We start from the raw sequence: 18,233 nt of genomic DNA, 5'->3' as shown, positions 1-18,233 counted from the left end.
AGAACACATGTAGAGTTTTTATCACAGTCTGTGTCCCCGTTAGGGAGATTTACCCTCTTTTTTTTTTGTCCTTGTGACTTGCCACTGAAATTGAAAGAGAATGAAAAAAAAAGTTCAAAAGTTTTTGCTTTCACCAGAACAGGGATATATTGGAAAGCTTCTAGTGGGGACACTAGTTCTGGTGCCCCTGCTGACCACCAGGAATTGCGCTCACTTTGGAGGGAGGGGTTTTTCACTTCCTGTTTTGGTTATCGGACAAGAAGTGAAGGGAAATCTCCCCAATAGGACACAGATTGCAGGGGTTATAGCATTCCCTTACTCTATCCAAAGATTTAAAAAAAAAAACAGTTTTGGCTTCAGTTCTACTTTAACCACTTGGTGACCGGGGTGTTTATACCCCCTTCCTGGCCAGGCCATTTTTCAGTATTCAGCGCTGCAGTACTTTGACTGACATTTATTCCGTCATGCAGCGCTGTACTGAAATCAATTTTATACCATTTTTTTTGGGAAAGATAGCGCTTATTTTTGGTGGTATTTAATCACCACTACGGGTTTTTTTTTTTTTTACTGTATAATAAAAAAAGTACCGAAAATTTGGAAAAAAAAACCTGTTCTCCCTATGTTATGTTATAAAACATTTATTATTACCCAATTTTTTTGGTAAAATATAAAAGACGGGGTCATGTCGGGTAAATAGACACCAAACATGTCAAGCTTTAAAATTGCGCGCACCCGTTAAATCGCAAAAAACTACCATACTCAATATTGACCATAGCCAACGCTTTAAAAGCTTTTACCGCTCATCAGTTTAGTGTTATCAGTGATTGCTCTCATTCCGACGTTTGCGGCGATATGTAACATGTGTGGCGCAATGGATGTAATCTGCGTTTTTGCACGTAGGCGGGCTTAACGCATGTTTGCGTGTGCATGTGGAAGCGGGGGACTTTAATTTTTTTTTATTGCTTTGATATGTGATTTTTAATTTTTTTTGTTTAACAAATTTTTTTAAACCTTTTGTTCACTGAACGTTATTGCTATCACATAGGGAGCAAACAAGCTCCCTATGTGATAGCCAATTTGCAGTGACAGGTCCTCTTTATGGAGACATCAGGGGTCTTTAAGACCACTAATGTCACCTAGGGACCCCCAGAGAAGCTGATGAAGCAGAGACCAGCTTCATCAGCTTCTCTCCGGTTTCTGTATCGGAGAGTGACACTGAATGCAGGCAGTGATGTAGTACACATCATCACTGCCTGCATTCAGAAGAGGAGAGGAGATCAAACGGAGCTCGTGTACTGAGCTCCGTTTGATCTCCGGCCGCAGAGCTGCTGTGCTGCTATAGAGCTTCCCAATCACTTATATGGTGCCGGATGGGTGAGGGAGGGTGTGGGAAGTGTGTGTCCCCGTCCCTCCACCACTGCTGCTGTCTATACTGCTGCTGGCTATACTCCATTGTCCTCTGTGTGGGCCTGGGACTGGCATGGCGGGTCCCTGTAGCTGGATTGGAGGGGAGATCAGCATATTCCTCTGGCTGCGGAAGTGATGTGAATTACTTCACTTCCGCTTTCAGGCTGTTGCTTCTCCAGCTGCTGTAGCCGGGGTCCCCTGATGTCTCCATGAAGACGACCTGTCTCTGTATCTGTGCTTTCACATAAGGGGTTTATAAATGTAAAGAAAAAAGCAATTTTGAGAATTAAAGACACATATAAAAACATTTAAAAAAAATTTAAAAAAGAGTTAAAGTCCCCGTCCCCATATACATGCACATACAAACGCAAACACACGTTGAGCACACTTATGTGCAAAACCAGCGATTACACCACACATGTTATATATCACTGTGAACGTCAGAGTGTGAGCAATATTTCTTGGGTTATTAACCACTCTTAACACTAAATTGATGAGTGGTAAAAACTTTTAAAGCGTCGCCTATAGGCAATTTTGGGTATAATATTTTTTTGCGATTTCACAGGCACACACAATTTTAATGCTTGACATGTTTGGGGGTCCATTTACCCGATGTGACCCCGTTTTTTATATTTCACCAAAAAATTGGGTACTGATAAGTGTTTCATAACATATCGTGGGGAAAACTGTTTTTTCCCAAACTTTTCAGTAATTTTTTCTTTATATAGTAAAACATAAAAAAACTCCAGTAGTGACAAAATACCACCAAAAGAAAACTCTGTCCCAAAAAATGCTAAAAAATTAATTTCAGTACAGCGTTGCATGATTAAATAAATGTTAGTCAAAGTACCTCAGCGCTGAATACTGAAAAATGGCCCGGACAGTGAGGTGGAGAAGTTGGTTAAGCTAAGAATCCATTTTGTATTCATGTTCAAGGCTCTATTTTATCATCTTTTGAACAAGTCTCATTAAGGACATTATCTTTACATCAGCCGTATTTTGCATCTCACAAGTTTTGAAGACATTATGGGGTCTATTCACTAAGCTACCGTAGGCAGCCGAGTGACTGACCGACCCGAAGCGAAGTGAGCCGAACGCTGCTCGGCTATTCACTTCAGGCTGGTACGGCTGATTCTGCATGTTCGGCCGACCCGAAGTGCAGAAGGAGTTCAACATCTGGATCGGCGAAGCCGAACCTCTGGCAGGCTACTCGCTGCTGTTCGGCCTATTCTCATAGATGCCGAACAGCAGTGAGTGAATAGCGCAATGCCGCCGGGGGGCATTCGGCTTGGCTGTTCTGCTCGGTACGCCTGTGGTACCGAGCAGAATAGAAAAACAGTTAAAAAAGTAGTAAAAAATAAAATAGAAAACAATTGGGCGGAGCTAGCAGTGACAGCAAGCTCCGCCCAACTGTTTTCTATTGGGCGGGTGGTTCTGCTGCTGTCAGAATAAAAAAAAACACCCCGAGCAGGGAAAGGTTTACTCTGCTCGATCGAGCAGAGTGAACCTTTCTGGGAGAAAGTGTTTCTCTCCCGGGCAGCCGCGAGTCGTATTAGACTCCCAGAGCGTCCGGGAGAGTAATGACAAATGGCGTTCCTGGTTACCAGATAACCAGGACCGCTATTTGTCATTACACACTGAGAACACGGAGAGGCCGCTCTCAATGTGTAATGACAGCGTCCCTGGTTAGCTGGTAACCAGGGATGCTGATCTCTCTGCAAGTGGCCGGAGCCAGACGTGAGAAGACGGCTGGCTCCGCCCAGCTGTCAGAAGCAGGCTGTCGGCCGGCATATGCCTTTGGCTCGACTGAGCTGCTCGGCCGACTTCGGGAGCTGTATGGGCTATATTGAATAGCCTGTACAGCAGCCCTTCCGTTCTACTGAACCAAAGGTGTCCTGGGGCCAATGCTAGCCAAAGGATCAGCCGACGCTACGGCTAGATCCTTCAGCAGCTTAGTGAATAGACCCATATATCTACCTCAGCTTTATTTTGCGGTTCACAGGTTTTGCAGAATTTCCAGTTTTTTGCAGCATCCTGGACTTGTGGGCTGTTAACAAGGTGATCAATACTCCCAAATATGGTATAGTGTCAGACACAGGTCCAAGTCAGCTCACCAGGAAGAACCATTAGAATAGGTTTACTTCCCTGAAATGAAGCTTTCGATTTGATTAAGGTTTCTTTGAAAATAAGTATTAAAATAAAGTGATTTTGGGAGTGACTTTGCGGCTTTAGACAGTTAATTATCTAATTGCTGTTATAAATAATCAAATATTATTGGATGATTTGTATTTCCATGCCTACCCAGTGAGGGATGCCACTGGGATGTGTCTCATTAATTATGCTAATGTGGCTTTGCTTAAAAATTAATGTAACCTGTTGTGAAGTAGTAGAATGTTTGTTTGTCTTGACGTCCTGCCCAATACGTATTGAATATATTTTACTTATGACAAGCATATGAATCTCTGTTCCTGGTAATGTGAGGTCTGTTAATTCTGTCAGGACAACAGGAAGGGGGGTTTAACACCCCGGTCTTCAAGTGGTTAAAGTGGCCATACATGTAGCAGTTTTTAAGGCATCCCATCATAAATTGATTGCTGTGAATGGAAATGTCTACAGCAATCTGTGACTAACTCTTTAAATCCTTTCCTATGTTTGAGCTCCCAAACCCTCAAGATTGTTGTTGAGGTCAGTGTAAAGCACTGGAGTGCCAGTCAGAAGACATTTTTAATCCATTTCCCGAAGATGATTTTACCACCAGTAGAAGATTGATATGAACCATTTGTTTCATAGCAATTACATTTTCAATCAACAGATGATTGTTTACAACAGTCTACTTATTAACCTAATCTGGCTGTAGATTGGCCTCTTTGATATACATAATGGACCTGTACGGCACCCACGGATGAATCACAATATTCACTCGGGTAAACTGATGTTGCATTGCCTGCAACAGTTTACTGTGCAATGGATTACAGAGTAAACTCAACTAGCTGATACTAGCCTAGTTTTTAGATCCAAGCTTTTAGCATATAATATTTTCTCTATGCAGTGTGAATTAATTACACTGTCTATCAGTATGTGAATGACAGTGATAAAGTACTGGAAAGAGTTAAAGCTGAGCACCGGGCAGGAAAAAAAAGCATCAATGCCACCTTCCCTCACTCACAACCATTCAGTTAGGTGACTATTGCATCTATTACTGCCGTTTCAGGTAAGAAATTAAGGCTTTTGTTTACATTCTAATACACATTTTATAATTAGGGGTCACTATCGCTGTGCTTAAGGTGCGTTGCTCTGCCATTCATTTGAATGGAACCCCAAAAGCACCTGCACTCAACCACACTGCAACGCACCTGAACACAACCTGCTGCAGTGCGGCCACAATGCACCCAACGACGCTGCAGTACGCGGTACCGCAATAGTGTGCGTTGCAGTGCAGTGCAGCTGAACAAAATAGTGCATGCACTATTTTTTCAGCCTCACTGAAATGCACCTTATTGCAGCACCACGTGTTGCAACTTGGTCAAGAGCATTGTGGGCGAAGGCGCGTTTAGAGTACCATTCAAATGAATGGCAATGCAACGCACCTCGCAAACTGTTACTCACGGTAGATGCGCTGCATAGTAGCATGTGTTTATCAAATGGAATTGTGCAATTAACGCACCACACTGGTGTGAATGGGCCCTAGATCTGGGGGTATAATCATTAGCACTGCTGCCACCGATGAAGCTGGGAAAGGGGTAAATACCTACACTGTGTAATTCTAACCCCCCTTTCCCAGCTTCTTCTCAATGGAAATACCATTTTTTTCCCATCTTTTTTCAAGCGGCAGTGTGACCACAAAGCTCCAGCAAGTGTGTCTGTCTGCGCAGCTGATAGTGATGTGTTAGGGCTCAGTCACACTAGATGCAGTGCGTTCTGGCCCGATTTTGGCCGGAACGCACTGCCTCGCATTGCGGCCGGTGCACTTTTTAGTGGGGTGGGAGGGGGCATGGTGGGCCATTCAAGTGAATGGTGCCGTAGCCACGCCCTCCGGCCGCAATGCGATCCGCCGCATGGGATCGCAAGGCACATTGTGCCCGCGGTCCGGCCCTGTGCGGTGCAATCAAAGTAGTGCTTGTAGCATTTTGATCGCAACGCACAGGATCGGACCGCATGCACAATGTGCCTTGCGATCCCATGCGGCGGATTGCATTGCGGCCGGAGGGCGTGGCTACGGCACCATTCAGTTGAATGGCCAGCCACGCCCCCTCCTACCCCACTAAAAAGTGAGCCGGCCGCAATGCAAGGCAGTGCGCTCCGGGCCAAAAACGGGCCGGAACGCACTGCATCTAGTGTGACTGAGCCCTTAGGCATCAACTTTGAAAAAACAAAACAAATCCAGATTTTCTTTAGCGGTAGTATGTACCAATTTTCGTTAAAATGAAACTTTCGTTGCAGCAAAGTAAAATTAGACAAAGGGAAAAATAAATATTTTTTTTTTAGCTCTGGTAGGAATGTTAGGAAGGACCCCCCTAAGTTAAAAATTACAAAAAAAGTGTGTGGGGTTCCCCACTTAAGTCATACCATGCCCTTTAGGTCTGGTGGGAATTTAAAGGGGGAACCTTAAAGAATGGGGGCAAAAAAGTGGGGTCCCTCCTTAAATTCCTACCATTATCTTGATCCGAGCAAAGACCCAGCAGGACAGGAAAGGGGGGGCGTTAAGGCACCCTTTTAAATTGATAATCTCTTTTTCAGTATAGCACAGATCTATAGAATACTATTATGTCTAAATATAATAGGTTAAAGGTCAACATTTGTTTTTTTTTGTTGGTTTTGGAGAGGGAAAGATTTATTGTTTTATTTCTATGACCTCATTGGGGGAAATTTTCTTTCACTTCCTATCCTTTGGAGACCATGTAGAAGTAATGGGAAGTGTGGGAGTCATCATGAGAGGCAGAAGCAGCAATACAACATAACAAGAAGTTGTAAGCCTTCCCCACTCTAATAAAATGTGTTTTTATCCGTGCCCCTGTTGAAGAGATTCCCCATCACTCCCTGTCCTGACAGGAAGTAAAGGGAAGTAATAGGGATACTGAAAGAATTAGAAACCTGACAAAGGCTTAATCCCATCCTTGCTCTATATATGAAACAGTAAGTAAATAAAACATTTTTGCTGGAGTTTGGAAAGAAGAAGAAAATAGCAAATGTAATTGTGGTACATGCACAACCTACCACCAAAAGACTCACAGGTGGAACTACCAGGGGCGCAGTGGTTGCATGTGTGATCCACCCCGGGGCCCGGAAAGAAAGAAGAGGGTATGGCGCAGAGGGACTCCTATGACATGGTAGATGGATGGGGAGGGATATCTAGCGTCCCGCCTGTGTAGGCAGGAAACCCGGTGGATGTATATCAAATAGGCCAGAAGCACAGCCTGCCCAGAGACTGTGGCTCTGAGCTAAGAGAGGTAGGCAGATGGGGAGATATGTGCAGTATATAATATTAATGTGAACTTGCTTGTTTTCTACAAGAGATCTGGGCAACAGGTGCTCTTTATGGAAACAACAGATGTCTCTAAAAAGAAAACATGCCACCTCCATTTGCCATCACATATGAGCTTGTTAGCTCCTGTGTGCTAGCAATAAATTCAAGTGGGAAAAGTTTTTACAAAGTGATAAAAAAATTAAATAAAAAACAATTAAAACCAACCCCGCCATCTGCATGAGAATAAGCACGCGCATGTGGGGCATGCATGTGTATGTAAACAACGAGTGCGCCACACATGTTAGGTATCACCATGAACATCAGAGTGAGAGCAAAAATTCTAGGGCCATAATTTATGGTTAACTCAAACTTGATGGCCTGCACAGGCTGAACTGTTTAAAATTTGCATATATACATTGGTGAATATTGCCAAGTTGTTTTGTGGAATAAAGAATAATGTTTCAGAAATGAAATTATTTTTGGGTCGTGACTTAATGACCAAGAACAAATGTGGGTCCTGAGGTTACACAGGTTGAGAACCACTGTTATAAGCTATATCATACCACGTTATCTATACACATTTTAAATGTGAAATTGTAAAGTGGTGGGATATACAAGTTGTAGAAATGGGTTACAGGGAGTCATCAAGTCTCAAAAACATAATCAGCAGATATTTAATCAAAATACTTTTTTATTGGTAATATTAACAACATATATATTAAAAAAAACTTGATTTGTATGGAGATAAGCGGAAGGACGGGAGTGGGCAAAATGAACAATATGCAGGTAAAGAAAGTAATATCTTAATAGTTACTTAATAACATCTAAAGGTGGAGTAGTACCTACCAATGTTGACATTATTTAGAAACACTACAGGGCTATTCACAAAAGGGTGAAGAGTTTGGAGAAGGCAGGAGAAGTGAACAATCGGGGACAACATAGCTGACCTGGAAAAATTCTCCAATTCATGTCACTTTCCAGTTCAGCTATGTTGTCCTACATTGTTCACCTCTCCTGCCTTCTCCAAACTCTGCACCCTTTTGTGACTAACCCTGCTAGTGTTGAGGTTTATGTGCCGCAATCTAACTCTATAAGTGACAGTGCAAACACAAACAGGGATTTAATTGTCATTAAATGTTCATATTTTTATATAGTATGTCAGTGTCAGTATGTTACTGCTCTGCACATGAAAGATTGTACAAATTCTGAAGACTAAAATGACAGAAACTCCAAGATTGGATAGACGTATGGTACAGATAGAGAAATGACAATGTAAATATAAATAAAGATAGGTTACCCTGTGTTGCTGGGGAAAAAAGCAAGATAACAAGTAGTGTTGTATTTTGTGACTATGACAAATTTTATTATTCAGCCTTGCAGTGGTCATCTCTGTGGAGGTGCACTCTGGACTCTATTGGATGACGAAGAAGCAAGTCTTGTCTGGAGCCAAGCTGTGTAATCCGCTAATGGCATCTGCACCAAATGTTCCCTTACAAACTGCAAAACGAGAAAGCACACCGGGTAAATAATACAAAATATGAGTGTGTTGAACTATGCCTCTCTAATAGATTGTGATAATCATATGTTACGATATCTAATACATATTACTCTTTAAGGAATTCCAGCTAAGAGTAATATTTGTTCATGATAAATGAATGTGGAATACATCTAATTGTTTCCAGCTGCACCTATTCCATCCACCCTGTCCATATCACACTCTATGGCTACTCTCCATACATTCACATTGCCTTTCTATGAGATAGGTAGGTTTTGGACATCAGTTTGGCTAAACGCATAGTGGAACAATAGAGAAGCATTTAAAGCCTTTGTATTGATGTAATTGGGCAAGTGATGGAGCAGTTAATTTAATAGAGTCTTGAAAGAATTCTATCAGGGGTATTCAAAAAGAGTGTCCTTGAAACAAATAGTAGTGCATTTTGCGCCAAAGCATGGCATGGCTTTAAAGCATTCATACATTTGGAGCAAACCTATGAAACTTGGCTTGTGAGACAAACTTTGGGACATATACTGTATGTGCACACTAATAAAGTACATAGATGTGTTACAGATTTCAGTTGGATCCTCAGATTCAAGGCATGTTGCAAATGAGGCATGTGTTGCATACTGCGACAGACATATTCAATATGAACGTGCATCACTTTTCTTAGAGTTTATTCTCAGAACTTATTTATTAACCACTTCCATCGGGGTCATGTAAATACACGTCATCCGCTGGAATTGGCTATACCAAGAACATGGCTGTGGCTGGTACCTTTTTTTAAAGCCGGCGATTGCTGTATAAATGCAAGTTATCTGGCGTCTGTACATGCGCCGGATCGTTTGTGCGGTGCGGCGCCGTGTCCCCCTCTCCGCTGGTGCTGTCGCCAGCTTCCCAGGCTCTACTGTCCCTGTGTGAGCCCGGGACCGGCACGGTGGGTCTCCCCGGACAGATCGGAGGGAGATCAGCAGGCTTCCAGCCGCTGATCTCTGCTCTGATCACTGGACCCGGAAGTGATGTGCAATATATCACTTCTGGTGTCACTGGGCACATTCTCAAGCTCCAGAGCCAGAAGAAACTGATGAAGCAGATCTCTGCTTCATCAGCTTCTTTGGGGTCCCTAGGTGACATTAGGGGTCTGGAAGACCCCTGATGCCGCCATAAAGAGGTCCTGTCACATTATATTTGTTATTACATAGGCGGTTTGTTAGCTCCTTATGCGATAGCAATAAAGCTGAGTGTAAATTTTTTTTTACAATTAAAGTAACATATAAAAACAAAATAAAAATGGCAATTTTTTTTTTTTAAAGTCCCCCGCCCCCCACGTACACGCACATACAATGTAAACACGCATCAGATGTGTCTACTTGCAAAAATGAAAATTTTATCAAGCGTGTGCAAATGTAAGAAATTGCTCTGGGCAGCAAGTGGTTAAATACAATGCAGGAGAGTCCTACCGCACTCCTTACTAGTATGTCCCTTGCGTTGGATGCTGTAGTGACTGCGGATGGTACAGCTTCAGATTCAAGTACTAAAGGATATCAACAGCACACCATGGTTAAATCTCCAAGAAGGGATCATTTTATTGATGCACACACAAATGATCCCTTCTTGAAAATTTAACTACAGTGTGCTGGTGACATACTTTACTTCTTCTATCTAATAAATATGTCGCAAGGAAAACGCCATATTCAAATAAGAACTACTTTGGCTCAGGAGTTGGTGCGGAATATGGCGTGGCATGTTTTAGAATTTCAAGCAAAACAAACGACAAACGCACTCAACAATTTGTCACCAGTTATACAGTAAGGTGCACACGAAATGGGCTTTGAACAGTAAAACAGTAGAAAGGAATCATGGCACACTCACAAACCAGCGTGTAAAACAACATGTCTCACCACTAAGGATAATAATAGAGGTTTGGATACACGTCTTCTGCAGAGGATGTGAAAGCCGCACAGCCGCACCAAGGCACCTCTTATAGTGCGGTCCTAACTCTAAACTATGAGAGCCTCCATTTTGGAGCACATGGGGGCAGAAGATTTCGTGTGCACCTTACTGTATAACTGGTGACAAATTGTTGAGTGCGTTTGTCGTTTGTTTTGCTTGACCGATTCGGTGCATCGACGCATGGGGTTTCTCAGCTGCCATTGGGATGTGCGGGATCCCTTGTGTGTTTCTGTGCTTTTAAGGAGGCTGGGCGTCCTCCTGACAAACCTGCACCCAATTTGAAATCTTCTGCCCCCATGTGCTCCAAAATGGAGGCTCTCATAGTTTAGAGTTAGGACCGCACTATAAGAGGTGCCTTGGTGCGGCTGTGCGGCTTTCACATCCTCTGCAGAAGACGTGTATCCAAACCTCTATTATTATCCTTAGTGGTGAGACATGTTGTTTTACATGCTGGTTTTGTGAGTGTGCCATGATGCCTTTCTACTGTTTTAATGTTTTAGAATTTGGCGCAGACATTTCTTAGACTGCATTAACGCAAGTATTTTGGAGCAAACACAATATTGAATGTGATCTACTGTTTCTAGAGTCCTCCTACCTCCTTATCTTGGCTCTAAATGAGGAAGCTTCACTGGCCCACAAGCACCTAAAGTGAATGTCCATTGTACTGATTGTCTCCATAGAAAGAGACACATGTATTGATAAACGTTCTGGAGTCACATGGCTCAAAATAAACAGAAAGGACAGCAAGAATGAATTACTGACATGGTCTTGAAGAGGAAGCCTATAGCCATACCATTGTCTGTTTTAATTCAAACATACAACTCTTGAATGTTGTGGTTCTTGTGGGATTCCTCCCTCGCAGTTATTCTATTTTGTCCTCAGAATTTCCATAACCTTACAATGTCAAATAGTTGACCTGCATTAAATGTAAATACACATTTCACTTGTCACTGTTCTTGGCATGCAAGAACACCATATATTTACTCTCCAGTCTGGCATGGCAGACAAGCTAAACAACTGATCAGGTAAATATGTGTGAATATAAACTATGGACGAAAGTACAGCTTGTTGCCACCAGCAGATGCGTGCTATGGAGGAACTCCATAGCACTTTTATTAACCCTTGCAGTGGGGCTACACTTGCACTGCAATGGTTTAATTACTCGTTATTGTGTAGTTGTTAAAAACAAAGTTATACTCACCTGATTCGCGGAGCCGGCTTGCTCTTAGCCGAGTCCTACAAGCCTTCCGCCCCATCCGTTGCAGTGGTCATAAATGATCACGTTCTATACACAGTGTATAGACGTGAAGATTCTGAGGAACATTCCAATCATAGGCATGCGCACAGGATGTGTACGGTGTGCCTGGGCACACCCTAATCGCCCCGAGTGCAACAGCGAAACCACAACAGCGGGCGCCATGTTTTTAGTCACTGAGCCAGTGGAGAAATCGCAAAGATCCCTCTGTGATTGGCTCAGTGATACAGAGCACAGCAGCACTTGCCACTTACTTTACTCACATAACAGCCGCAGTCCTCAGTGCTTGGGAAGGAGCATGGCTGCAGCTTCCCATCCAGTCAGGAAGCCTGACCACCTGCCAGCCTCCCTGCTTCTTTACTTCAGCCTTGTTGGAAGAGGTAAGGGAAGAGATGGGAAACCGGGATGCCTCAGGTCTGTGTATGCATGTATGTATGCATTATATATACAGAGTATGTATATATTTACATGTGTGTGATTGTACTTTTGTGTGCACACCCTAATGCAATAGTCTTAGCACGCCTATGATTCCAATGCTGGGCCAGTGACTGAGGGGATATTAAAGCTAAAGACACCCAGACCATTACCTTTCTAATAGTGTTAAAAACAGCAGCATCATTCCCCCAATACAGGTTTCCTTGAAAGCCCAAATCTTTCTTTCTGACAAACTTGCAAAACAATATAGTGAAATAATTAACTTCTTGAAACAGCTTGTTCAATGAAAGGTATTCATATTTGTTTCTTGTTGCCACCTTTGCTTCTTTATTTCCATACCCCATTTGACACTCCATGTCTAAGAGAGATGAATGCTGCTAAGAGACTTCTCCCATGCAACAGCTGAATTCTGTAAACCAGGTTGTTTATAGTTTTCCAATGGTAACAAGACACATTTTCCATAAAAGACCAGCACTGGTATAAAGGGATTATTTATAAAGTTGGTTTTACAGATCTGCCCTAAAATGCAAACTTTGGGTGAGTACTGCAGTAGTGCCTGTTGTATGATCACATAAAGCAGAATGGGAATGCAGATGCATATCAGACACTTTCATTAGACAAACACGCATCTTAGTTGCACCTGTGCAGTGCTCTGGACCGCAACTGCAAGCCCCATAGGAAGCATGAACTTCCAGATTTGGGATTCACAAGTTTCATTCCTGCCTTCTATAGTGTAACCATTCTCAACCATCATGGGATTTCACATGGTGGTTCATGTAGTCATATGCAAATAACAATATTAGGAAATAGGGCTGCGGAAATTAACTATTAATCCCTCGATTAATCGTTATTTTTTTGATCAATCAAAATTCTTTTGATCGGTACTCACCTCTCCACCGGCTTCCGGGTCTTCCGAGAGTTCCGTCGGAGATCCAGTGACGTCACGGACATCGACGTCACCGCACTCCTTCCCCTTCCCCAAGTGGGATGGCTAACGAAGGGAAGGGGGAGGAGTCCGGTGACGTTGATGTCCGTGACGTCACCGGACTCCTCCACTCCTCCTTCCCTTCGTTAGCCGAAGAGTTCCACCTGTTCGGGGGGCCCAGAGAGGAAGCAGAGGGCCCTTCATGCAGCTCCTTCATGCAAATCCCCCTCCCTCCCCCGCCGCTCTGCCACCCGTAGCAGTAGAATGTGCGGGGAGAGGAGGCTGTGTCGGTCACCTGTCTGCCTGGCTGAGCTGCTACAGACATCGCAGGTACCGCCAGGCAGCACAATTTACATTATAATGCATTGCTTAGACTTCTAGTCCTGTATAGCTGGTGGTGTTCTGCATTGATGTATAATGATTATACAGCAATGCTGAATACCACCAACTATGCAGGACTGCAAGTCCCAGCAATACATTATATTAAGTAGGGATGCACCTGTGCCAATACTGGGCATTTTCACAAGCACTCGTACTCGTGAAAATGACCCAATACTAAACGCAGATACCGGCACTGGCGAAACTACCAGGGCTGCATCAGTCGCATTTGCGACCGGGACCTGGTGTTCCGCCAGTTTGGGGGGCCCAGAGAGACCAGAACACTGACATTGATTTGCCATGTGTTCAGGAGATCACACTGCAGCCGGGGGGCGTACCTGCGTTGCCATTGACTTTAATGCAACAACACGCCCCCTCCCGCCCCCGAAATGCAGTGAGGCGGCCAGGATGCGATCCAGTGTGTTCCAGCACGAATCGGGCCGGAACGCACTGGAACTGGTGTGGACTAGCCCTGAAAGTCATAACATACATAGAGGGTAATTTATCAAAACTGGAGCAGATAGAATCTGGAGCAGTTACCTATGGCAACCAATCAGTATCCACCTTTTATTTTTAAACCTTAACTGAACAAACTGAGAAGCTGATTGCTTGTCATAGGCAACTGCTCCAGATACTTTTGCTTCAGTTTTGATAATTTCCCCTCATACTGTTTGAGGGGAAGCGGCGGCCATGTTGAGTGGGGCACGTGAGATTAATAACGTGCTGGATTAGTGTGATACTGGTTCATTTTATTACTTTATTGCTGTGCTGTATGTGTATAGGCCAATGTAGTTGGATCTGTATGTGCGTTATAATTAATCGAAATTAATCGATTAAAACAAATTTTGATTAATTGAACACGGAAATTTTAATCATTACCAGCCCTATTAGGAAATGCATATGCAATACTTGTATAGTAATACCTTTGGTAACTCTTAAGCCTGTGTAAACCCTAAACTAAATCTATTGTTAGTATGTCTGCCATCATGTCTTTCTTTATACAGTTGTCTTAAGAAAATCATTTTTAACTTGTTGCAAAGTTTTTTAACTGGCAGTCCCGTAAGTAACAGCAATTTCTGTTCACACCGAAAGCGTGTGCGTTCCAAAGGGGTAGCTGCTGGAACGCACCGCGATCGCTTAGAAACTTATCCCCGCGTTTTGGGGCGTGGCAGTGCATTGAACTCAATGGCACTGCTTCCACGCCATCCCCCCACCCGCAGTACGATTGAACGCGTGGCAAAACTTTTCCAGCGTTGTGCTCCACTGCAAACGCAAAAATAGAGCAAGCCCTGTCTTGCCACACGTTCGATCACACTACGGGCGGGGGGCGTTTAAGCGGGGCCATTGAATTCAATGCACCGCCACGCCACCTCCCACACCAAAACGCGGGGAGGAGATTCTTAGCGATCACAGTGTGTTCCAGCAGCTACCGCTCTGGTACGCACACGCTTTCGGTGTGAAAAAGGCCTCAAGCTATGTGGCCAGCTTTAGATTTGCTATTAGGTCTATCAGCTCATTGGGCAATTAAAGTATCATGTGCAGCAGGCTGACAATGCTGCTGCTAATTGTGAGGCTGTGGCTTAGCAATGCCAGCCTGCAAAACTAATATTTTTTTAAAGTTTTAAATTGATTGAACAGCTTTGTACAAGGGAAACTCCAAGAAAAGTTTGCTCTCACAATTAATGCTTAATAAGAATGAATGCTTAAAAATGTCCCATTGTTGGTGTTCTTATGATTTAGGACTGCATTTTATAGACAAGCCTGGATGTAGCTGTGCAGCTTCCAAAATATATTTTATTACTTTTTTTTGACATGCTGACATCTGGGCATGTGCTGAGAAATCTGTTTGCTGATAAGACAGATATATGATGTTCAGCTCACAGTTGGGGAAGATAGAGGTTGCTGGCATTTTGCATTCCATGAATACCAGAGCAGGAAGTTTGCAGGATGCGACAGTTTTAACAGGTTGGGAACATTCTCTGAATGTTGTTAGAACATATTTTTTCATGCAAAAACCTAAAAGTAAGGGGGAGGGTCTAACCCCTATGTAAGCCCTGATATACACTAAAAGCAAGCTTAAAAAATGACTATGTACTCAGGGTCTTGGCCCAGGAACATGGAAGAGCATAAGAAAGGTAAGTATTAGCAACAGAGGAGGGGGACCATAAAGAAAACCTGTTACTTCTTGACAGGTTCACTTTTAATACTGAGCTATTCTTTTTTGTCCTATGATGAATAGCACCGCAATAGTATAACACAGTATTTTGGAGATTATGGCACAGCTTCTTATATCTGTTACGTTTACTCTTGCTTTATGGGATCTATCGGCACTGAATGTATTGTTGGGTGTAGAAGAATTATATCAACTTAATGGAGCAGTTTGCTCTTTATGATGCTTTCTTGTCACGGTGTATAAAGTGGTTAGTATACTGTTTATTATAAAGATCTAAGACCCTAAACAATAGGCATTAAATCTAGCTGTGTGGGGGAAACACATTTTAGAACTTTTCCTAATTTAAGAGCTTATTTTGTGGCTCTGTTTGCCAATATATCAACACGCTTGGAAAAAAAAAAGTACCAGTTTGTAGATGGTTGAGTGACTTTGCAAAACTGGTTAGGTAAAGAGGATCTGGATTTAAATGTAAGATATGAATTACACTTTTATAGCTGCTCCATTGTGCCAAAAAACAATCAACAGTTTTTAATTAAACTGTAAACAAACATAAGGCTATGTGAGCGTAACGGATTTTCTTTCCACAATAGGTTTCAGTGTATGCACACCATGTGATATCTTATTATTGTAGCCTATAATTTTATAAGATGTTCCTATTCAGTATGCGTTTTAGGTGTATTTCACTCAGGCTGTGGTCCTCTGACATCCATAATTACCCTTATTATCAACCAAAAGTCTCATCAGTTAAAGGCTCTAGTCTTCTTACAGTGTATTAAGTACTCACATAAGTGACAGAACCCATGATAAATTGAAAAAAGCTTCCTGTTCACTTATCTAAACACAGAACCAAAAATGTAATGTATTGCAGCGTATCAGCTTTAGATGTGGTGGCTACATTAAGTTAACTTATTCAGGCATTTTTCCTTTATTTTCACCATAATCCTGTGAATTACACAAAACCTGTACCCCATAGTTCTCCTTTAAATCATTCCACGAAATAATGTTTTACACAGAGGGAGTCCAACTTATCTTAAATTTTAGGCAACCATTTGTCAAATTTTTGGGGTCTCTTTTTTGCTTTTTACCCTGAGATTAACACTTAGACACATAGACTTAGATGCACTAATCAGACTCTAGAACATCTTTTACATTACATATAACACCACGTGGGTTGACTATCTTTCTTTTGCAGAATTTACTTTCTACAGTAAACTCCCAGTTATCCGGCACCCATGGAGATCGCTAGGTGCTGGATAACTGTCGTTTCTGGTTGCTTGTGAGTTAATTGTAACTCTGAAGCAACCACCCAAGACCAATCCCCCCACCTGTGGCGCAAGAGGACAAGAGAGTGGATATGGAGGGAAGCAGATTTCGGCACCCAGCAGAGAGAATCACTGACTGGCAGGGACAGTGCAGACCAGCAGTCTCTGCCAGATTTTTATTGAAAGCCTGCTATCCGTGGCTTCTTAGTTGCTGATTATATCTATTCAATTAATCAGAAGAGTCTAGGGTACCCTTTTGCTATACGTTCCTGGTCTTTGAAGCCAGCATAAGGCTTACTGACCTGGCCAGCTGGTACGTTAGTGGCAGGGACAGGATTAATAGCAAAAGTAATAAAATAGGTGGAATTCCAGGCAAATATCTAAAAAAATACATTCTTGTAATATACAGTACACCATGTGTATTTAGTAAGGTAATTCTGCTACTTATTGATTTAGTATTACTGATTCCCAGCTTAGCTTTACTGCTTCCTAGGTGTCACAATACCGTGCACGGGTGTCCCCCACACCCTGTGCAGGTATCTATAAAGGAGAACTAAATATGTGACCACACCAAATAATGCTTATGAACTGTAGTTTATTAGCTACTCAAAAACACCCCCACCATAAGCTAGGGCAAAGGTTTCCTTACAGACCCCCTGGTTAATAAGGGTCTGAACTGCTTCAATACAGTTTAGCAAGGTATCATGAGAACAATCAGAATAATGCTCAAAAAATCCAGCTTGATCATCCTCAAGAAGCCACAGTACCACCTGGAGGTGCTCCTGTCCCTGACACTAGGTAACCCCCTTTCTTACCCCTTTGTTGCAAATGTATGTAAATTACACAATTTGGATGAACAGAAATACAAATTATTTGACAGATAAAAGAGTTCACATACAGAATGTTGTAGGGGTTGAGGCTAGGAAGCTTGATGAACCTATTACATGCTCTCTGATGAGCATTTACTTGCAGGGGGCTATTATTAAGCTGACACTTAAAGGCTAACAATATTGATGTTTAAACAAGTACAGTTGTAGTGATATGTACAGTTTTATTGTTCAATTTTCAATTAGACATACTAATATAACTGAGGAACCTAAAAGTATTGCTGTTTGCCTGGAGTTTCACTTTAGTTCCAACTGGCAGTAAAGTATATACAAAACAAAGGGGTGTACACCTCAAAGATTTACTGGTAAAATTCACCCATTAAAAAAAAAAAATCCAAGTAGGATTTAATGGGCTTTGCCCTACAATTTCTGTCAGGATTTGTCCTATGTATTATATAACATTTGCTGGGTAATTCTTGTTAGTTCAAATCTTGATAGTACAGTAGCGGCTATTTTTCACCTTTGGACAAATCTTTATGGCAATGTTAGAGTAAAATCTGGTTCATTAACAGTTATGTCCTTTTGTTCAACTGCTGACATACTTTACATGGTGCTGAAACTGTGTATAAATAGTTTTTTCTTTTTTTAAAGTGCAAAGA

General features: G+C 42.4%; 1 protein-coding gene across 1 annotated transcript in view; it reads right to left on the bottom strand.

Moving 5' to 3' along the window:
- Positions 1–8,190: 8,190 nt before the first annotated feature.
- CCDC60 (coiled-coil domain containing 60) overlaps positions 8,191–18,233 on the bottom strand; it is a 78,311-nt gene continuing 68,268 nt past the window's right edge. Inside the window, exon 13 of the mRNA XM_018558489.1 lies at positions 8,191–8,368. Coding sequence (XP_018413991.1) covers positions 8,255–8,368 — 114 coding nt within the window. The 3' untranslated portion in view covers positions 8,191–8,254. The remainder of the gene's footprint in view (positions 8,369–18,233) is intronic.

Source organism: Nanorana parkeri, unplaced genomic scaffold (genome assembly GCF_000935625.1).
Source record: "Nanorana parkeri isolate BGI_ZX_2015 unplaced genomic scaffold, ASM93562v1 scaffold343, whole genome shotgun sequence".
Classification (NCBI taxonomy): Eukaryota; Metazoa; Chordata; class Amphibia; order Anura; family Dicroglossidae; genus Nanorana; species Nanorana parkeri.
This window is presented reverse-complemented; position numbering and strand designations above follow the sequence as displayed.